Genomic DNA, 22,962 nt, shown 5'->3' with positions numbered 1-22,962 from the left:
CGCCTACTCCAAGAACCATTCACTGCATCACTCGGTAGAAATCAGAATTGAGTGAGATACAGTGTATAAAGATTTAATACGGGATTTTTCAGCACTGGTTGACAGTAATTCCAGTGTGTCGAGGCTGATGTTCATCTTGTGCTCACCAGTTTCAGACTCTAGTAAAGCACTTTCCACTCATTGACTCATTTAATTCTCACATCAACACAACGAGGGAGGTTTTCCTGTTAACTCCATTGGGCAGGTTTGAGGACTGTGGTTCTGAGAGGTTAAGTAAGTTGGCTGAGATCACACAGCTGGCAACAGCAGAGGCCAGGTCATGCTCAGCTCTGTCCAACCTCTCACCTCACGTGTGTCAGGAGCCCCAGCACAGCCTGAACTGATGTCTCTTGGGGAGCTGCTCCAAGGCCCCCCCACCCCAAGCTGCCCCAGGGACTCAAGGGCCTCCTACGGTGACTTGACCTTGTGGGGCATCCTTCAGACAGAAGGCCCTTGAGTGAGGCAGCGCTTGTTTGGGCTTCTCTTACCCTGAGTCTCCCATGAGGACGACAGTGGTTCTTCCCTCACAGAATTGCACACAGCACTGAGATGGCTCATGGCAAGATGGGCAAATGTTCCCTGGCCCTCTTGGCAGGAAAGTCAGATGGCGTCCTGAAAAGGAGATGCCCAGGGTCCCTGAGGTGATAGCCTGGGTCTGTCTTCTGCAGAGGTGACACGGCTGTGAGTAGAGGGCTCTGTGCTCCAGACTCCAGGGCAAAGGGGAAGCTGAGGGCTTGCATGTTGAGAAGGGCCATGAGGAAACCTCATCAGTTTTGGGTGGGAGAGATCAAGGCCAGGACAGTGGGACCTGCTTGGGGCTGGGGAGAGGTGGCTGAGTACTCAATGGGGATGTCTCCTCTCTGAGCAAGAGATCCCATATCCATGGGTTTAAAACCTAGTTCTGCCAGTTGTTACCCTGTAACCTCAATATGTCACTTGTCCTACCTTATGAGCCTCAGTTTCCTCATCTGTCCAATGGGGACAAGATTGTTGTCTCCTGCAGAAGGGTTTTATGAGGAGGTCATGAGGTGAGGTGTGCTGTTGAAGGCAGCCCTCCAACATGGCGGTGGTGTTAACAGAAGCATAATGAGGCTGTCTCTAGTGAACTTGGATCACCTTTTTGCCCTTCGGGTCTCAGTGATCCTATTTTTAAGACACAGAAGTGAGGCTGGATAATCCCAAAGTTCCCTTCCAGCTACAGATCCACGTCTCCACTGCCCTAATTGCCCATACCTCACCTTCCCTGAAATCCCAGTGGAAGGAGTGCAACGGGCCACACAGCAGGTGCAGAAATGGCTTTTTATTGCTGGGGGTGGAGGGTGAGGAACACAGGATGTCCTGACTGTGAGAGGTGTCCTTTGACTGGGTTCAGTTGTCACTCCTGGAGGATGGTGGCAGCACCAACCGTCCCAGAGGGAGACGGTACAGAGATTCAGTCACGTCCCTGTGAACCAATCTGGAAGGAGACCACGGTGTGAGGCATGGACACCCCGGGGCCCTTACTGGCTCCTGCGTTCATCAGACATGGCAGCAGGAGTACTTCCCCCAAACCCTGCGAGCCCTGAGGCTTTAGCAGGGACTGGCACCTGCGGTTTGGGGTCTTTCTCTGGCACCGGGCACTGACCCCTCCTCATCCCCTCACCCTCCCACCCCCTCACTTTAGCAACAGTGACCAATGTGGAAAGACTAAGCAAAGCCCAGAGGAGCCAGGGTTCAGGGTTCAGTGTATGATGAGGATCAGGGATCAGACTGAGATACAGGTCACCACTCTATCCATGACCAGTGTCAGGGCTCAGTCATCAAGTGGAGTGAAAGCTATGTCTGACTGTGTTCTGAACTCCGTCAGGGAGAAGAATCAAGTGCAGTCTGGATGTGTGATTAAGGGTCAGGACTCGGTCTGTGACTGAGATCAGGGCTCAGTCTGCTACTAGAGAAAGAAGAGAAGCCAAGCTTTGCTTCTGCTTCTCCACAGGCCCCTGTGTGTGTGTGTTGTGGGGGGGGGGTGCGGGGGAGTGTTTATCCTCCCGTAGTCCAGGGCCCAGAGCCCAGCCCTCACCAGCAGGCATGCGTCACAGAGGTTTTCAACTGTGCTCTTTACTTTTTCTGTTGGTTTTCATAAAGTTCATCTGAAAGAACAAATCAGTAGAAGTTCTCAGGTTCCAGCACTAGAAGCTGAATAGAAATCGGACACTAATGGCTGAAACTGTCCAGCAGGTCAGACTTGACAGCCACGGGACATCTTCCATGTCACTCCATCTCTAAGCCTCGGTTAGATCATCTGTAAAATGGGTATGATGACACAACCCATCCCCACAGGGTCATTGCAAGGATCCAATGAGATAGTATAGAAGAAGCACTGAGCAAAGGCCCAATGAACTGGGTCTGTGGCTATTTTCTAGAAAAACTGCCTCCAGGACCCTGACACTGTTTTCACCCCATTTCTGTTGCCCCTCAGCCCCAGCAACCCCAGTGTTGCCAGAGATCCAGGTCAAGAAGAGCCTCCAGAGGTTGGAGGTGAAGCTACGTCCTCTTATACAAAGTGAAAGGGAAGGGGCTGTGTTTATTAAAAATGCCTATTGGATATTAAACTCTTTCTACTTTTTCTTTAAATCTTCACTGATCAGCTCGGCAGCGTTTGCAATCTCCTTTCACTTGGGAGTAAGCCGAGGCTCAGAGAGGTAGAGCCAGTTGACTCCGACCTCACAGTTGCTAAGAGAACATCCAGGTTTTGAACCCAGATATGGCCTGTCCTCTTTGTCACATCATTCTGGGCAGGAGGTTCTGCCAGTGTGACAAAGGAGGGCAATAGAAGCCCTCAGAGGCCCACAGAGGCTATCAGACTGCACGGCCACACTTTTCCGGCTTGTTCACAATGAAGGGTCCCCAGCTTCTCCGGTGCGGCAGGCATAGAGCAACGCGCCCTCCCCTGCTAGGCTGCATAGGAGCCCCCTCCCCGCTTCCCCAGGCTGTGACTTACGGATGCGGTTCTTAACATAATCCACATCCAGGCTTTCAGGGAAACTGCGGACTCGTGGGCACACCTGAGGGTTACAAGGAGCCAGGGAAAGAGAGAGACACAAGAGAGAGAAATGGAGAGAGGGAAGGAAAGAAAGTGGTCCGGAGGTGAGGAGGGAGAGGAGAGATGGGAGAAGGAAGAGGACTGGTTATTACCTGCTGTGAGCTCCCTGCCTGCCACCCACAGAGATGCAGTACTGGGGGCCTCAGAACTTCTGACCCTTAGGGTTCTAGAACAGTGGAAACCTATAAGGTCCAAATCTGAGAACCAGACAGCACTAGGGTCCTAAAACTTCAGAACATTAGAATCCTAGAACCTTGGAGAATCTAGACTTTTAACATTGCAGAACACTATGCCCTTAGAAGCCTTGACCACTGGACTCTGAAACTTTATAGAGTTAAATGGGGCCCTGGGAACCATAGAGAAGTGTTTTTTTGTTTCCCACAATTTTGTGTGTCTACAATTCCCTGAGGATATCATTAAAATGCAGATTACTGAGCAACAGATCTGGGGTATTATCTGAGTCTCTATTATGCATTTCTAATGAGTGCCCATGAGAGGTCAGTGCTGCTAATCTGAGGAACACACTTTGAGCGTGACTCAAGTTCAGTAAATCACAGAACAACATGGAGGACTTTTTAAAAATAAAGTCAGAGTCCCAGCCCCCTACCAGAGTTGACTAATATAGAATCTTTAGAATTTCAGGCACATGGTACATATGGTTTTTTCATATGATGCATATGAATCTGAACTACAGTATGTACAGTCTTTTTTTTATTTAAATGAATTAAAATTGTGTTGAATGAAGACAGACATTAGCTACAAGGCCTACTGGCAGTCCATGGGTATTTTAAATGGTTCAAGTGTGGGACCCAGTGATTTCAGCTCAGGTCACGCCCCTGTTCACCTCCTCCCCAGACCAGGCTGAGTGAAGTGGGGCAGGTAGCAATTGATTGCCCCAAGGAAGTTGGCCCCTCAAAAATGAAGGTGCCCAGAGAGTACAGCTGAGCCAGGGAAAGTCACACCTGACCCCACCAGGCCTGGCTCTGCACCCCAGGATTGGGGGACTCACCTCGTAGTGTGTTACCAGGGACAACACCTTGTTCACGAGGTTGATTGCAAAGTCCAAAATCTCCTTGAACAGTCTAATGCGCCTGGAGAAGAGAGGAAACTGATTAAGTTTGGTAAAGTTGGCAGAGCAGCCAAGCAAGAGCAGTGGGAAGAGGGCAGAAGGTGGTGAAGCACCTTGAAACCAGGTGACTTGGGCCTCTACCCAGGGGGATCACTACTTAGAACCCCATGGTTGACCAGCAGCCCACCTCAATAGCTCATGACAGTCTCATCACAACCCTAAGACCTCATTGATCCATCCATCCTTCCATCCACCCATCCATCTATTCTTCTATCCATCCATCCATTCATCCGTACATCCATTCTTCTATCCATCCATCCATCCATTCTTCCATCCATCTGTGCATCTAGTCATCCATTCATTCATCAACACATAGACAGAGAGCACCAACTATGTGCTCAAAAGCAAGACTGACTGGTGACACAGTGATGAGCAAAGCCCAAGCAGCTCCTAATGTGGTACCTGAATACTGGGTTGGACAAAAGTTTTGATTGGAGTTTTCTGCAAGATCTTATGGGAAAACCCAAAAGACTTTTTGGCCAACTTAGTTTTAATGCATTTTCCTAAGACTGACTCCTTCCCACCTTCAGCTCTCTGCCTAAGTGTCACCTCCTCAGGGCAGTCCTTGTAACTGTTTGCTAAGGGAGGGCTTTCTGTCATAGCACCTGTTAGGTGTGCTGCTCTGCCCAGGGATGATGGCAAGCGAACATTTTCCATGAGTGTTCTTTACTGCTAGACTGAATGCTTCCCTGTCTGTCATTCCCTCCAGAGACTAAGCTCCATGAGAACAAGCACCTTGCCAGCAGTCACCAGTACTTTCTCCTGAGCTCAGAATGGTGCCTGCCTGTATGGAGCAGCTGCTCCACACGTTTTTGGCTGAAGGAATAAATGAAATAAACTTACAATTGAATATTTAATGACAATTTGTGACAAGTAGTGAGAAGGGCAAGAGTAGAATCCTATGAGGGAGGAGAAGAGGAGAGGAACAATATTTTAGACCCTAAACGATGAGACATACATGGAAATGGGATGCAGGAAAGGTGTCCTAGGTGCCTGAGCAGCCCATCCATGCACAGGTTCTGAGTGGAAGGAGTTTGTCTGAGGCTCAGAGCAAAAGCTAGTGGGTCTAGGGCAGAGTGGGCAAGGTGTGGATACAAATCAGGTAGAGCTAGATGACCCTGGGAGGGCCTGAGTTTGCATCCAAAGTGGATAGAAAAGCCCCCTGAGAGTTTGAAGCAGCAGAGTGGAATGTCATTTTACAGACATGGACACTGAGACCCGGAAGGCAGGATGGTTTCCCTGGCACTATAGACTAGGCAGTGTCCAGTAGGGCTCAGACATTTGAGCTTACATCTCAGTCTTTCCAAGTGCCGGTAGGCTGCAGACTTTTCCTATCTTTTGTTTTGGGGGTCTGCAGGCAAACCTGTGATCAGATACCTGTTGGGCAGGATGAACTGACCTCTGCTCACGACTCAGCCTTGTTACCTGTGAAGGCCAACCTGCCCCAGCCTTCAGCTTCCAGACTAGTTCTCTCCCAGCCAGGACCAGGATCAGCCTTTCTCCTTCCACCCTCTTCCTGGGATTAAACATGTTCTTTCAAGCACGCAGTTTAAGATGTAGATTTGGTGGGTTACTGGAGATCAGTGATTTAAATGGAGAGGACTCAGTTTTCAACATGTCATTTTTGGGAATTTTTCAGTGGGTAGAGGATGGTTTTGGGGACAGTCTGAAATTAGAGCCCATAGCAGGCATTTACTATTCCTCTTGCCTTCTCCTAACAAGAGGCAGGAAGATGAACACAGTGAATTATTATTATTATTGAGGGACACTATGTAATATGAGACGGGTCAGTTCTTCAAGTAGACATAAGAATGCTAAATGAGCATGCATCTAACGACAGAGCTTCAAAAAACTTGAAGCTAAAATAGATAAAGCTGAAAGGCAAAATATAGCAATTTACAGTTATGGTTGGACAGGTCAGCACTCCAGTCTCAGTAAGGGGAAGAACAGAGAGACTGAAAGTCAGCATGGATATTATTATTACTGAGAGCTTAGTATGTGCCAGGAGGTAGGGTAAACACTTGCATTTTCTCATTTGGCTAACACAGTAGCCTATGAGTTATGTATTCTTACCATCCTTTGTTTACCGATGTGAAAACTGAAGCATCTAGAGGCTAAATTGATTACAAAATCACAAGTTAGTGGCAAAGCTAACTTGATTCCAGAGTCTAACCTCTTTTTTTCACACTCTGCTCCCTCCCAGGTAAGGAATAGGGCTGAGATGACGAGTCCCAGCTCCTCCGACGCCCCTCTCTGCTGAGATGTGTGCACCTGGCCTGCCCAGCACGCTGAGAGAGATGATGTGTTGATTGCTCCTGCATTCTTCCACGACCACGGTGGAGACTTCAGTCTCTTTATCAGTTTCAACGCTGACACTATACTGGAGGACCAAGTTGAGGGCCAAGTCGACAATCTCACCCAACACAGGCCTGCAGGGAAACAGGTTCACAATGAACAGAGGTGGAGAAGTCTCTTCACATTGCCCACTTTAATCTGTCTCTTGTGTGGACATTATATGGGATGTCTATTGACAAGGACAGGCCTGGTGTGCTGTGGTCCATGGGGTCACAAAGGTTGGATAGACTTAGTTGCTGAATGACAAGTGGACAATGTTAATACTACCTGTTTTCTTTATGGAATTTACGTTCTTACATTAAGAACTTCTTCTCCTGGCCACAAGGGTTTGGCTCATGTGACATTTCTATAGAGTATCACACCAGTGATTAAAACAAAAATAAGAGTTCACATTTCCTAAGAGAATACTATGTTAGGTATTTCCAAAAAGGTATTTTACCTGGATTAATCCATTTAATCTCTATAGCAACACCATTTGAAAAAAGTACTATCACTATCTCTGTTTTCAGAATGAGGAAACGTGGTATAGAGAAGTTAAGTAACTCTCTCAGGATCTCATAACTAATGAATGATGAAGTCATAGTGCACTTTAATTTACAAAGACTCCCACACATCCTCATTTCCTATCTCTTTGTCTCTTCAAAGTAATTAAAATACTTAGAAATATATTTTTCATATAATTTTCACATGCTATTCATTAAATACCGTACACTGCTATACGGGTCATACTGCTGTTTAAAGAGAATTTTGAGAGACAAAATGATGCTGGAGGAAACTTTGCCAAAGAGTTGTAAGTGTTCATGTCTTCTCAGTTCTCAAGTTTTATGATTAGATAAGTGTTAAGAATTTGGAAATATATTTTATGGGGGATTTTTAAAAAAAAGAGATTTGGTTATGGGAAAAGTTTGTTAGAACATTTTAAAGGTTAGGATTCTAGAGTTGCAAGGACCTCCTTATTTTACCGATTGAGAGACTAAGGCAGCAGGGTGAAAAAGTGCCTGATATCAAATTGGAGATCTACCGGCCACACCACCCTGCATCTCCCAAACCTCAAATTCCAAGACATACTCACAGGTTCACGTTGACTTCAGCAGTGATGGGGATTTTCACTATAGCACCTTTGCAGTCAGGAGTCTCTTCGAATGTGATATCCAGGACGTGCAGATTCCTGATTTTCACACTGTGCAAAAACCACAGTTCACTCTTGTTATTCCTCTTGACAGGCATTGCTGGGCTCTTGTCTATGCCAGCCTTGTGCTGAGCAGTTGAGCCTCATAGACCTTGCCTGCTTTGGTCTCATGAGAGTCCTGCTCAGGGGTTGGATTCTCTCCATTGGATGGCCTGACAGACTGACGATCAGACAGCTGTGATTTCCCTCAAGACTCCAAGGGTAAATATATGTCAGAGTCAGAATTTTTTTTTTAATTGATTTATAGTTGCTTTAAAATGCTATACTAGGTTCAGCTGTGGGGCTTCCATGGTCACTCAGAGGGTAAAGAATCTGCCTGCAATGCGGGAGACCCGAGTTTGATCCCTGGTTTGGGAAGGTCCCAGGAGAAGGAAATAGGAACCCACTTCAGCATTCTTGCCTAGAGATTTCATGGGCAGAGGAGCCTGGTGGGCTACAGTCCGAATCATTGCAAAGAGTATGACACGACTGAGCAACTATTACTTTCACTTCTCATTAGGTTCAGGTTACAGCAAAGTGATTCAGATATAGATATATATAGATACAGATGTATTTTTATTTCAGATTCTTTTCCCTTATAAGTTATTACAAAATATTGAGTATAGTTCCCTGTGCTATATAGTAGGTCCTTGTTGGTTGTCTATTGTATATATAGTAGTGTGCATATATTTATGCCATACTCAATAATTAGTCCACACTGTATTCCCTTTTGGTAACCATGAGTTTTTTTTTTTTAATTATCAATGAGTCTTTTTGTATAAGATTTTAGTATCATATTTTAGATTCTATGTATTAGTGGTATCTATGATAATTGTCTTTCTCTGTTTGAACTACTTCATTTTGTATGCTTATCTCTACATCCACCCACTAATTGCTGCAAACAGCATTATTTCATTCTTTTTTATGCAGAGCCAGAATTAGAACCCAGAATGCTTGACTCCCAGACGTCATGTGCAGGGCTACCACATGGTGTGAATTCTATTTTCCTCTCTCCTGAGACCAAACTTTTATACTCAGTTATATTCAGAGAAGGAAAGTCTTATCTTTGGGAAAAGAAATTTAGGCAACAGCAAACAGGTAGAGGAGGGGGTGAAGAGAACCTTCATCCTGAGTCTGATATCACAGAAGAGAAAGCCTAAACCCATGAGATACCTGGATAGCCCATGCAGCCCTCTAATTTTTCCAAGCTCTGGTGGAGTTGGCCTGAGACCACTTCTGCTCTGTAGGAACACACAAGGTTTATTCATATTCCCTGGTGGCTCAGCTGGTAAAGAATCCACCTGCAACGTGGGAGACCCGAGTTCGATCCCTGTGTTAGGAAGATCCCCTGGAGAATGGAATAATAACTCACTCCAATATTCTGTCCTAGAGAGTTCCATGATCTGCATCACAAAGAGGTTGCAAAGAGTTGGACATGACTGAGCAACTGTGACTGTGTAGATCACAACAAACTGTGGAAAATTCTTAAAGAGATGGGAATACCAGACAACCTTACGTGTCTCCTGAGAAACCTGTATGCAGGTCAAGAAGCAACAGTTAGAACTGGACATGGAACAGACTGGTTCCAAATAGGAAAAGGAGTACTTCAAAGGTGTATATTGTCCCCCTGCTTATCTAACTCATATGCAGAGTACATCATGTGAAATGCCAGGGTGAATGAAGCATAAGGTGGAATCAAGATTGCTGGGAGAAATATCAATAACCTCAGATACACAGATGATACAACCCTTATGGCAGAAAGCAAAGAGGAACTAAAGAGCTTCTTGATGAAAGTGAAAGAGGAGAGAGGAAAAGCTGGCTTAAAACTAAACATTCAAAAAATGAAGATCCTGGCATCTGGTCTCATCACTTCATGGCAAATAGATGGAGAAACAATGGAAACAGTGACAGACTTTATTGTTTTGGTCTCAAAAATCACTGCAGATGATGACTGCAGCCATGAAATTAAAAGATGCATGCACCTTGGAAGAAAAGCTATAACCAGCCCAGACAGCATATTAAAAAGCAGAGACATTACTTTGCCAATAAATGTTCATCTAGTCAAAGCTATGGTCTTTCCAGTAGTCATGTATGGATGTAAGAGCTGAACTATAAAGAAGGCTGAAGGCCAAAGAATTGACGCTTTTAAATTGTGGTGTTGGAGAAGACTCTTGAGAGTCCCTTGGACTGCAAGAAGATTCAACCAGTGAATCCTAAAGGAAATCAATCCTGAATATTCATTGGAAGGACTGATGCTGAAGCTGAAACTCCAATACTTTGGCCACCTGAGGCAAAGAACTGACTCCTTGGAAAAGACCATAATGCTGGTAGATTGAAGGCAGGAGGAAAAGGGGACGACAGAGGATGAGATGGTTGGATGACATCACTGACGCGATGGACGAGTGTGAGCCAGTTCCAGGAGATGGTGATGGACAGGGAAGCCCTGGCATGCTGCAGTCCTTCGGGTTGAAAAGAATTGGATACAACTGACTGACTAGACTGAACTGAGTGACTTTCACTTTCACTTTTTGTCTTTGATATTTAACTTAGGTACCCAAAGAGATGTATTCTCTTTTCTGGGAACAAAAATCTCCAAATGAAGGAACAACTCACCCTGTCAGAGTGTTCACTACTTCAAAAATTGCAGAAACAAGTTGTTCCAACAAGTTCTTAGTTTCCTCGGTCTTCTCCTGGGTCTCCTCAGCAGTCTTCAGTTGTTGCAAGATAGCTGCAAAAACAATCTCCTCTTAGTGGGGTACACAATTTACAAAGCAGCTCCTACGCACCAGGTACTAAATGAGAATATTTGCCTATGTTATTTCATTTAATCTCTGTAAGAACTCCATAAAGTAGACATTACTAACATCTGCACTTCCAGATGAGGAAATAAAAGATCAAAAGTTTAAGAAATTGATCAGAGTCACGCAGCTAGGAGACCTTGTTCTTTTTATGCCACCTTTAAGCTAATACATACTCATTATTCATCAACAAAGCAGTCAATCCACTGAGCAGGCAATAGGTAAAGATTGCACATCAGCTTCTAGTAGTGAAGCACTAATGAGCTGCTTATGCAAACAAAATAAATGTAGAATAAAATAAGAAGTGGAAAATCTAGAATCAAAGAAAATATACAGGTCTAAATCATGAAAGTGGCAAACAGGAGTCCCTGAATGACAGCTTTACATTGAGGCCTAGGAAAGAGTTGCCTAATAGAGGAGAACAAGGACAGAGTCCTAATGGACAGAGGAAAGAGGGACTTGATAGAGCAAGTGACATGGCAGATGTAGAATGGCACATTTGAAAAGTATTAAGAAAATATGTATAGAAAATAATTCAAATGAGAAACAACAAGGCAACAACTCGCTCAAAGAAGAAGAAAAGGCAAAAAAAAAAAGAAAAAAAAGAATAAGAAAAGGCTGCAAGAAAAATTATGTAATCAAAGTACTGCAACGTGGCTCTGCAATGGACAGTACCTAATTATTACGATGCAGCGAAGGAAACTACATCTGGTCTTAGAACTTACTAGGCGACTCTGATGCAGACACCTCTGGTTCTGTGTTCAGAAGCATTGCTGTTTTACCAGCAATGATTTGAAAAGTAGGTCCCTCCTATATCTATGAGGTTGCCTAAGCCCTGGCAAGGTTTGAAGGGCAGTCCTTTACAGAAGATAGCTTCTCCTACAAAGAATGTTTAGCAGTGTCCCAGTAATGTTTCCAAAAAGTGAAAAGAATACCAAGTTCTTTCAAGAAATTAGAATTACAAGGAAATATGATTCACTAGAAAGGTAGGTAATTTTAAAGCTGCCTAGGCTAGTTAGAAATGCTTTTCCAGTTCGTTAATTCAAATTCCTAAGAAAACTGAATGACCCAACAGAAGAATATGATACAAATATAAATTAAATATTTAAGTTACAATACATAAATGGCTAATAAATAGGAAAAAATGAGGGAATGCTTTCATAGTTAGAGAAATGCTGTGATGAATTATAACCTTTATCTGTGAGACTGGAAAAAATCTCAGTTGTCCAAACCAGTGCTGTCAAGAGAGTAGAAAAAGGGTACTCTCACAAATGATTGGAGAAACTATTAACATAGGGGATTATTTGTCAATACGTGCTGTAAATTACAATATGCATACTTTTCAAACTTTTGAAATGTCACTTTGAGGATTTTATCCTATGAATATATTAGCAAAGTTTACCATGATATAAGATGTAAAGTGATATTCAAATAAGTATTGCCTATTTCTAGAAAAATAATAAACAAAGGAACCAGGAATCAGTCACCTCTCTCAGTAAACCACCCATAAGGAGCTGTCCCTGCTGGCAGCCTTTGGTGATACAGGCGTAGTATTTAGGAAGCAAGCTCCTAGGTCCCCCTGATCATCCCTGTTGTTGACTCACTTTCAAGTGTACTGTCAGGGTTGTCAAGTCCTTCCTCAAGACCAGATTTCAGCTTCCTCAGGACATCTTTGCCAAGATTGTCGAGAAGAGACGCTGAGGTCCCAGCAAGCAGGCCACACAAGAGAACAAGTTTCCAAAGCTGAAACATCTTGTCCTGACACCTGGATAGTCACAGGAAGAACAGGAGGAGTGAGAATTACCCACAGGGAAAAGGCATCGTGGATGAGCACCTATGACTCTTATACTCAACAGTCCTTGACGATAGCTGTGGCTATCTCCTCTCTTACAGATGGGCAACCCAGGTCAAAAAGCTAGAGAAACTTGCCCAGAGATAAACAACCAGTGAATAAAGGAGCTACAATTTGAAAAGTCACACTTGACTCCAGGTCAATTCTCTTTGGAGGTCATTTGCACATGCTGGCTTCTCTGCATGGAACATTTCCCTCTTCTTTTCATTTTTAGGTGAATCACTTCTTACTGACTTTCCAGCTTCAGTAGGACATCATGTCCTCTTGAACTCTCCCCAGAGACTAGGTTAGGTGGACTCACTCCACCAACTTGCTGCCTTCATTCACTGTTCAGAGTCCTGCCAATTAGTGACAAGTTGGCTGCCTTTCCCACCAGGCTGTGAATTCCTTAGAGAAGGGATTTTGACTTATTTCACAATGAGTTGAATTCCCAACTCATAGTAAAAAAAACTGCCACTAGTAAGCACAACAAAATAAAGTTTGACAAATAAAAGTATGAACAAATAAGTGGGCACCACATCATGATGCTGCATTCATCATCAGTTTGACATTTCTTCTAATTGAATCTATTTCTTAGTTTGCTCCACTCAAAATATTAGCTAATTCAAGTGGCCCCACCCCTCTGCCTCTTGTCCTTAGAGCCTTCGGAAGGGCTTCCCTGGCGCCTCATGGGAAAGACTGCACTGAATGAGACCCAGAGTCAATCCGTGGGTCAGGAAGATTCCCTGGAAAAGGAAATGGCAAACCAGAGCAGTATTCTTGCCTGGAGAAATCCATGGGCAGAGGAACCTGATGGGCTATAGTCCATGTGGTTGCAAGAGTCAAACACAAGTGAGCGGCTAATTTAATCTCTATGCCTCTTCCTCAACGCCTTCTGTAGGCCTCCATGTGGAGTGACAATAAGGGGGAAGCCCCCCATTCACAGGTTTGAAGAAAAGTACTTACAAAGTCCTTGCTCCTCTGCACAGTCTCCTGGAATTCTGCTGGGCAGTGATGGTACTTATATTGATGGCGATGGGGAGGGAGGCTGCCCCAAGAAACAAGCTCTGCGTCCAGAGCCATTCAAGGAGACTCCAATGAAAATAAGCCCTGTCCAGAGTGAACAGAGAGATTTCCAAAGCAAACGTCAGCCAGGATGCTTGAACTTGATGGAGAGGACTTTGTGCCAAGACTAAGCAGATTCTCATGGAGCCTCTAGCTACCAACATGGTGGCCATGTGGGTGGGGGGCTGGGGATGAAACTGTGAATGGATGAATTGGAGAATATTCTGGTAGAAGGATCCATGGTGATCATCGAGCTTAATTTAATCAGCATTTGCAAACTCAGGCTCAGAGAGGGAAAGCAGCCAGCCTCTAAGAGAGGGACAGAGATGGGGCTAGGCTTGTGGCACATAGTAGCATCAGGGTCAGTGACCAGTGAACTCGTTCTTCCCAAACCTTCTCTTGTGTCTGAACGCTCTCCATAACATCCCTCCCAGTGGAATCAGCCTCAGGAAAAACGTTTGCAATGACGGGTTGCTCAGGACCCACTCCATTGAGTCAGTAGAGTTTCTCCTGAGAGTGAATATAGTCTACCTCCATATATATCCCCATATATGCAGTATCCCTCTGCACACTTGCCCCCAACTTCTCTATTCTCAATGATGCTGCCAGAAGTTAAAGCTCTCACCTTAAACAGAAGTCCCCATCATGGCCCCTGTGTCATCTACTCACTGCAACCGCAAATACATCTACTTCTCTCTCCATGGCTGTACTTGCTTCCTTCTTTTCCAGAAAAATACCAACATCATTGCTGCCTTGGCCCTCTGCACAGACCATTCCCTCTTTACAGAACTCTCCTCTTGAAGCCAGTGTGAGTTGGGTCCTTCCGTTCAAATGCACAGTAAGTCCTGACTCCACACATTTATAGATTCATATCAACTCCTCCCTTTAGATGACAACTCCAGCGTCAACTAACCACATTGGAAACATAATTGACAGGAAAGCCACAGGAGAGCTTAGAGTTCAACTTATCCTCCTTGCTGGGAAGGCTGGGCAGCCTATGGTCCAGAGAAAGAGAAGGACACATCCAAAGCTACACATGAAATGAACCCAACTTATTTTCCTCTTCCATTTCATATGTTTTAGGTCTGTTGAAGTTTTCTGCTTGGGCAATATATTTTTAAAACAAAGATTAAATACAATTATCAATAAGTTTGCTTTAACTATGAATGCCTGAGCTCCTCTCTAGATACTTAGAGTCAGGATCTGCAGGGTGGATGACCAGAGGTGGAGGTAACTGGACTAAGGTGGCTCAAAGGTACTTTTGACCTTGAGTTCAGAGTTCTGATCCCAACACCATCCTCTGGAACCCCTCCTCTGCCTAGACGTGACCACAGAACACTACATGCTTATCCTGCTTCAGCTTGTTTCATCTCATAAGCAACCAGACGGGGGTGTTACTGTTCTTATTTCTTCACTGAGGAAAGTGAGGCTCAGAAGCGAAGGATGACTTGCTCAGGGTAGAATAGATGGGAAGGGGCAGATCTGGAGAGGGCAACCAGTTCTTCATCCTCTCCCTTCGAGATCAGCTGTTCTAACTCAGCCTCTGGGAGCAGCAGCGAGTCTCACTCTTTGGCCCCAGTAAGTCCAGGGCAGTACCTGGCCATTTGCTTGGCACTGCAGGACTGTTTTCACCATTGGTGCTCATGACAACTCCCTAAGGAGGTTTGGAAAGTTCCATTTTCCGGTTGAGGTAACTGAGGTCCAGGCAAGGGAGGTGACAGCCATAGGTCTCACAAGGACAGGAACCAGCAGTTGCAATCTCAGGGAAGGACCTTTCTCTCAGATCACACTGAGGCCAACTGGTGGGGCAGGAGAGTCCTTGCACTTGAATACCCTGTTTATTCCTTGACCTCTGCTGTTTGAGTTGGTTGTAATGCCTGGTGCATTAGGCTCTGGTCAACCCGGAACTACCAGTCCAGGAAGCACAGATGGGTACCCATATGGCATTAGGCTGGGAGCACCAGCACAGCTCCAGGTCACTCAGGGTCAGTCTCCTCCGATCACCTACCTGCACCTCAGCAGGAACCTGTAACACTTTGACGTGAGCGTGACCAGGTCAAAGTAGCGGTAGGACCATAGGCTTGGGTAGCTAGGGTTCCTCAGGCTGAATATGATCCTGTCATCAGAGCACAGGGCAGGTGCCCAAGCCTGGGGCTGGGACATGGAGGACCCCATCCAGCCGAGCCTTGGACTGGTCAGCAGACTCACCTCCCAGGCTGTTTATGCCCATTTCTGCAAACGTCCAGGCCCTTACTCCCCTGGTTGTGGGCACAGAGCTGAGGGCTATGCCGGAATCTTGTGAAGAGAGTTTTTCCGCCTCAGGAACACAGCCCAAGGGGCTGGTGTGATATAGTGAGTCCAGACCTGGTGTTGGCCCCAGGCTACTGCCGCCTCTTGTTAAATGCAAGACAACTCCATGTCTAGTGGCAAAATACCCCAGCTCTGGGGTTGGGCGGACTGGATTCAAATCCTCTTTTTGCCTAATGCTGGCTGTGTGGCCTGGACAAGGAGCTTCTTCTCCTGAGCCTTAGGTCCCTAAGTGTGAAATGGGACTAACTATGGGCCTCTCCTCCCAGGGGTGCTGTGAGAAGTGGTGGGATAATGTATGTAGGCCCCTGATAGACAGTTGCTACAGTGATGTTGATGATCACTGTTGTTGCTGGTGTCTGGTCACCTCACTCCCTTCCACCTCAGGTTTGTCATCTGTTTACGACCCTGCTGCACAGGGTTATGGAGAGGCTGTAGTGGGTAGATTATGCAGCCAATATGCTTAATCAATTGCAACTGCATTCATTATCTTTGCCTTCTGTAAAGACTAAATGAGCTTGAATGGGCTTAGATCTACAGGGTACCTATATTCACAAATTCTGCCAAACTTGGGTGCTGATATATACAGCCCTTGGCACAGATGTTTCCTCATTCAGCCCCAGACTCCCCTCTGGAGTCCAGGTAGGGAGGTTAGGGAGCCTCAGGAGAATTCTGATTGATTGTAGGGCCTGGATGGCGCTTTCTGCCAAGATACCCTCCCAGGAAGGTCTTGGGCTAGGATTGATTAGTGATGTCTGCCACAAGTTCAGGATGAGAGAGTGGAGACACTGCATGTTTCCCAGTGCAGGACCAAGTCATCTCTTAGGTCCCTGCAGCCAGTGCTGGGTACATCGACATCACATGTCCAAGGAGAGTGGGACCCTGAGACTTGCCTGGGGCTGGAGGAAGGAGAAGGAGACCCTGATCTGGGTTCCAGTCTTGGCTCTGTTAACAACCTACTTTGTGAGCCTGAGCAAGACATTTGTTTTCTCCCAGGGTCTGTGTCCTCTAACTACAAAATGAGCACTGGTTCTCTGCTAGACAGCTGACACTTCGGGGCTCTGAGAGGTCATCAGGAACATCTGGGGCTACCTGCTACATTTCCATCAGATGGCACAACTGGAGCTCTTGCCTTGCAGGAATCCCACCCGCTCCTTGGGCACAGAGATAACTGCCCACTCTCTGAGGCCATGAGGGCCAGGACCACAGGGCATCACCCCCAAGACCTGACACACAGATGCTCAGCAATTATCTATTACAGCCTGCAGAAGCATTTTTCTTTACCACTGATTAATTAAAGTGTACACATTTAGACACTCATACACTTTATTTGTAACAGTGTAATATGCTTGCTCTTAGAGTCAGCCTTGGGTGTGCATCCCAGACTTTTCCCTTGTTGGTTGTATGACAGAAGGCAAGCACACTAACATCTCTAGGCCTTTTTTTGGTTTTGTTTTTTAACATGAAACCTAGAAAGCCCTGGGACATTCTAATTATCTTAGAATAGTTGCTCAGTTATCTGAGGAAATGTCCATAGAGATCCCAGGCTATCCTTGGCTAGATAAGATGCTTCATGAATAATAGAGATCTATGTCATTACTATTACTGCAATAAACAGTACTGAGTAGTGACCAAAAACAGCATTTAGGTGCCCAGGAAATAGGGAGGATGACAAGGGGCAGGGTGTGCAGTTCTTGAAAGTGTGATGGGTCTGGGTTCAAACCCTGGCTGTGCCTTGTGAGCTTTCCCTCTCATAGACTCAGTTTACTCACCTGTAAACTGGGCACAATGGTTGTCCCTACATCCCTGAACTGGTCTGAAGCATGCACAAGTTAACATGTAGAAATCTGGACACGCAGTCCCTAGAAATGTGCTCTTCTTGCTGTTCCACTGGAGTGGGAGCCCCACAAGGCAGGGATCTTTTCTGTTTGTTCCCTGGTATGTCCCCTGTGTCATCACAATGCCTGTGATCTTAGCTGATGAACACATGTTCTGCGACATGTTATTGTTGCTGTCGTTATAACACACAGATCGGCGACCCTGCCCCTGGGTGACTTCCCTGAAGGAGAGCCATGCTGCTGTTTTCAAGTACTTTCCAGGCATGTCTGCCTCTCCCCAAACACTGGGCACTTTGCTGCATTAAGCCCACCCCTCCCTTCTCTCTGCTTCCCTGTCAGGTGACCACAGGTGTGCGTTGTGCTTTAGAGTGTGGGCTTGGCTGGCCCAAGTTTGCTCCCCTGTGCATGTTGCTCCAGCTGGTGGGAATGTAGCCAGTAGCCCCCATTTGTTCCTGATCATCTCTCAAAGCCCCATGGGGTCAGCTGTCTAGTAGGGAAGCTCTGTTCATTTTGTAGTTAGAGGAAATGGAGACCCAGGAGATAATGAATCTCTTACTCAGAGTCACAAAACAGGTTATAAACTGGGAAAGACTGGAACCCAGATCAAGGTCTCTCCTCCCTACCACAGCACTAGGCAGGTCCCAGAGTCCCAGCCTCCATGATCATGTGGTGTCCATGGGCCCATCACAGGTGGAGGGACCTTTAGTGGTGACCTGGTCCTGCCCTGGTGAACATGCAGTTGTTCCACTTTCCCCTCCTGGACAGTGGCAAACATCACCAATCAATCTTGCCCTCCAAGCCCAGGACTGCCTGGGACGTCTTCTCTGCAGAAAACCTCATCCAGTCCCTACAATCAATGAGGTGTATTTGACACCACAGTTCTTAGAGTCTCTAACATGGTCCTGGAAGGGAAACTGAGGCTTAGTGAAGAACCACATCTCCCAAAGTCTATACACCAGCCACCAAGGGAGCCAGAATTTGTAGATAGAGGTCGACTGGAAATCTGAGACCATCTAGGTCATGTAGTCTTTATAGCACACAAAATAGGAAACATAGTTGCCATTGATAAAGCATAAAGCACATGGGATGTTTCATCTCCTCACTTCATTCTCTCCACAACCCTGTGCGGTGGGGTCATGTACAGATGAGAGGCCAGAGGTGGAGCGGAGGAAGTGATCAGACACCAGGAATAATTAAAATATCATCATCACTGCTGTAGCCATGTATCAGGGGCCTGCCCACATTATCCAGATGCATTTCACAGCACAGTGCGGAGGAGAATCGCAAGTGTATGAGTGCTGAGTGGCTTCAGTTGTGTCCGACTCTGTGCGACCCTAAGAAGTGTAGCATGCCAGGCTCTTCCGTCCATGGGATTCTCCAGGGAGGAATAGTGGAGTGGGTTGCCATGCCCTCCTCCAGGGGATCTTCCCAACCCAGGGATCAAACCCACATCTCTTATGTCTCATGCGCTGGCAGGTGGGTTATTCACCACTAAAGCCCCCTGGGAAGCAGAGTCCCATACGTACTCTCATTTCACAGAGAAGGGACCTGAGACTCAGGGAGGAGTCCCGTGTTCAGTCCACATATCCAGCAGTAGGAAATGAGGGGATTCGAACCTAGTCTGCCCGAATCTAGAGCTGAGGTCTGAGCACCACTTCCTCTGTGCCTTTTTTGCCATGGGGATCCAGGTACCATGTAGTTTTAGCCAATTTACAGTGGGAAAGCAAAAGCCTGGGGCCTCCAGCGGATCTGAGTTCACTACATCTGTCTCCAACCACTGGGCTGTGATCCCAAGGCCAAAAATTCTCTTCACCAAAATTTTCCACAGCCCACACCGCTGTCCCGACACCAAGGGAAGGAGGATCCCTGATGCTTGCAGAACTGGGCACAGACAGTGGGCAGGGTGGACTGCTGACAGTCCAAGGCTCTGCTGGATGGGATCTTCCATGTCCCAGCCCCAGACATGGGCACCTGGGCTGCCACCTTCTCCCTGCTCTGTGCTCTGAAGGCAGAACCACAGTCAGGGTGAGGAAAGCTAGCTCCTCAAGCCTCCAGCCCTGCACCTATTTTGTCTTGACCTTGTTCATCAGGTTCCTACTGATGTAGGAGGGTGACCAGAGGAGACGGACCCTGGATGACCTGGGGCTCTCTACTGGTGCTCCCAGCTGATTCCAAGCAGGCATCCATCTGTGCATCCTGGACCCGGTGTTCTGGGTTGACGGGGGCCCAATGCATCAAGTGTAACAACCAACTCAAACAGCAGAGGTCAAGGAATAAGCAGGGTATTCAAGCCTAGGACTCTCCTGCCCCACCAGCTGGCCTCGATGTGATCTGAGTGAAAGATCCTTCCCTTTGGACCAAATGCTGGTCCCTGTCCTTGTGACACCCGGGCGAGTCACCTCCCTTCCCTGAACCTCAGTATCCTCATTTGGAAAAGGGGGTTTTCCCTGCCTCCTTAGTGGATTTTGATGAGCACCAAGGGTGAAAGTGGACCCTCAATGCCAAGCCCAGGGCCAGCCATTTGTTTGCCCCTCCTGGGTGCTGGACTGGGGTCAACGACTGTGACTCACGGTTTCTTCCAGAGGCTCTGAGCTGGAACAGCCGGTCTCGAAGGGAGAGGATGCAGAACTGGGAGCACTCTACAGGTCTGCCCCTTCCCATCTTTTAACCTTGAGCAATTCATCCCTCCTTTCTGAGCATCACACCCCTCAGCCAAGAAATGAGGGCAGTAACACCCCCTGCCTGGTTCCTGTTGAGCTGAAACAAGATGAAGCATGAGAAAGAAGCACATATGGTTGTGAGAGCCTTGTCTAGGCAGAGCCGGGGTTCCAGAGGAAGTGGGGATGGGGGCAGTCACAGCTCTTAGAAATCAAAGTTTAAAGTACCTTTGGGCCACCTATTCCAGTTGTTTCCATCTCTGGCCAGACACTAGGGGACCAGACTATCCAGGTGCCCCTGACCCTAAGTATCTAGGAAGGGGCTCAGCATCTAAAGTTTAAGCAAACTTATCAGAAAATATTGCTTAATCTTTATGGTAAAAGACTATTGCCCAAGTAGATAATTTCAAGAAACCTAACGTATGTGAGGAGAAAGAGGAAAATAAGTGAGGTTCAAGTCATGTGTGGCCTTAGATGAGTCCTTCTCCTTCTCTGGGCCACAGTCTCCCTAGACTTTTAAGCAAGAAGTGAAAATGATGACTCTAAGCTCTCCTGTGTCCTTGATGTCTGTTATGTTTCCAATGTGGTTGTGTGACTCTCGAGTAGATATCAGAATAGAGGAGGAAGACATGAGTCTACAAATATGTTGTTAGGATTTCCTGTGGATTTGAATGGCAAGACCCAAGTCAAACTGGCTTCAACAAAAATGAAAAATAGGAAGTGAGAAGCATATTTCAACTTTAACATTTCTGGCAAGAAGGGCTTCAGGCACACTTGGATCAAGGCACTAAACTGATACATTGTCTCATCCCCTTTGTATAGCTTCTTTTTCTAGTGAACTTTGCCATATGATTGTGTCTAAATTCTATCTTTGAGGACAAAGCAGACCCAGGAAACATGTGAAGACCTAAAGCCCCCTTGTGAGTCATGGGATCTAGCCAAGGATTTTTCAATTTCTTTTACATTTTCAAAGGACCAATACTAGTTTGATTAATATTTTGGTTAATAATTTGTATTCTTTTTGTCTTCTTTATTTCATTTACTCCTGCTGTAATCTTTATTGCGTTCTTTCAGTGGTAACTTTGAACATAGTTTATCCTTCTTTTTAGTCCTTTAAGGTATAGTTGTATGTTGTTCATTTGGGTTTTCTTACTTCTTAATGTAGGCATTTATTGCTATTCTTCCCATATTTTAGGTTCTAAACAAATGAGTACTGAGGATGTATTGAATTACTTGATGACTATAGCTAACAGTTTATGATATACGTATGTCACATCATATATTCAGGAATCTGGTTAAGAGAGTAAATCTTAAAGAGTCTCATCACAAGGAAAAAGCGTTATTGTTCTTCATTATTTTTTATTGCATGTATATGAAAAGATGAATGTTAGCTTAGTCTATTGTCAAAATCATTTCTTAATACACAGAAATCAAACTTCCCTTTAATATATACAGTGATGAATGTCAATTATTTCTCACAAAAAATTGAAACAAAGAGTATTAAAAAAGTATAAACTGTAATCATGAGAGCTGACACTTCCTGAACCCTCTGTCTGTATGGGAAAATGATGACAAGGTAGCTTGGGTAGACCTAGAAGGTGGAAAACATGGTCTATTTGTTGGGGAAACATTGAGCAGTGGCCCCCACTTACCAGGAGACAGGTCCTGAGCAGAGTCTTAGGGCTGAGGAGGATTGAGAAACTGGAGGGAGGGAAGGAATGATGACCAGGTGGTGGAACAGCCTGGACAAAGGCTCAGCACTGACCCGAGTGGGCTACTGCTCAAGAGAAGCCCTGAATTGTGAGACCTGCTTGTGTGCTGTTGTGGGAGTTGAGATTGTCACAAAATATAGACTGAGAAGAAAATTCTAATCCCTTTGCTATGGCCAGCAGGGAAAAAAACAGCTCTGGAGGAGACTGACTTCAAATGGAATCCAGCTCTGCCTCTGACCAGCTGTGTTGCCCTGGAGAATTCACTTCACCTCTCTGAGACTCAGTTGCCACACCTACTCCAAGAACCATTCACTGCGTCACTCGGTAGAAATCAGAATTGATATACAGTGTATACATATTGAATATGGGATTTCTCAGCACCATTTGACAGTCATTCCAGTGTGCATAGGCTGACATTCATCTTGTGCTCACCAGTGTCAGACTCTGGTTAAGCATTTTACACACACTGACTCATTTAATCATCATGAACATCAACGGGGAGGTTTTGTAATTAACTATATCAGACAGGTGAGAGAACTGTGGTTCTAGTAATTTGCCTGAGATCCCACAGCTGGCAAAGGGCAGAGGCCAAGTCAAACTCAGCTCTGTCCAACCTCTCAGCTCACGCTGTCAGCAACCCCAGCACAGCCTGAACTGATGTCCTCTTGGGAGAGCTCAGGAGAGCTGGTCCAAGGCCCCCAAGCGGCACCAGGGACTGAAAGGGCCCCCGGGGTTACTTGACCTTGTGGGGCATCCTGCAGACAGAAGGCCCTTGATGATGCAGCCTGTTGTGTGGCCCTGGCCTCTGTTAACCCGAGTCTCCCCTGAGGAGGACAGTGGTTCTTCCCTCACAGAATTGTACACAGCACTGAGATGGCTCCTTGGCAAAAGGGGCAAATGCTCCCCGGGCCTCTTGGCAGGAAAGTCAGATGGTCTCCTGGAAAGCAGAGGCCCAGGGTCACTGAGGTGATAGCCTGGGTGATA

The 22,962-nt window shown here is 46.1% G+C and overlaps 1 protein-coding gene across 1 annotated transcript; it reads right to left on the bottom strand.

Moving 5' to 3' along the window:
• Positions 1-1,475: 1,475 nt before the first annotated feature.
• On the bottom strand, positions 1,476-12,320 carry LOC122681106 (short palate, lung and nasal epithelium carcinoma-associated protein 2A-like). The gene is made up of 7 exons (XM_043882823.1): positions 12,173-12,320; positions 10,384-10,498; positions 7,675-7,782; positions 6,524-6,676; positions 4,128-4,209; positions 3,017-3,080; positions 1,476-1,495 (listed from the first exon to the last, which is right to left on the bottom strand). The coding sequence occupies exons 1-7, from the start codon at positions 12,318-12,320 to the stop codon at positions 1,476-1,478; spliced, it is 690 nt and encodes a 229-aa protein (XP_043738758.1).
• Between the last annotated feature and the right edge of the window lie 10,642 nt (positions 12,321-22,962).

This window comes from Cervus elaphus, chromosome 23, assembly GCF_910594005.1.
Source record: "Cervus elaphus chromosome 23, mCerEla1.1, whole genome shotgun sequence".
Taxonomy (NCBI): domain Eukaryota; kingdom Metazoa; phylum Chordata; class Mammalia; order Artiodactyla; family Cervidae; genus Cervus; species Cervus elaphus.
This window is presented reverse-complemented; position numbering and strand designations above follow the sequence as displayed.

Coding starts and splice junctions, on each gene's coding strand:
- LOC122681106 (XM_043882823.1), bottom strand. CDS start 12,320: ATGTTTCAGCTTTGGAAACTTGTTCTCTTGTGTGGCCTGCTTGCTGGG. Junction 4,210..6,523: donor TCTCTCAGCGTGCTGGGCAG/GCCAGGTGCACA, acceptor TCTCTTCTCCAG/GCGCATTAGACTGTTCAAGG. Junction 1,496..3,016: donor TTATGTTAAGAACCGCATCC/GTAAGTCACAGC, acceptor GTCTCCTTCCAG/ATTGGTTCACAGGGACGTGA.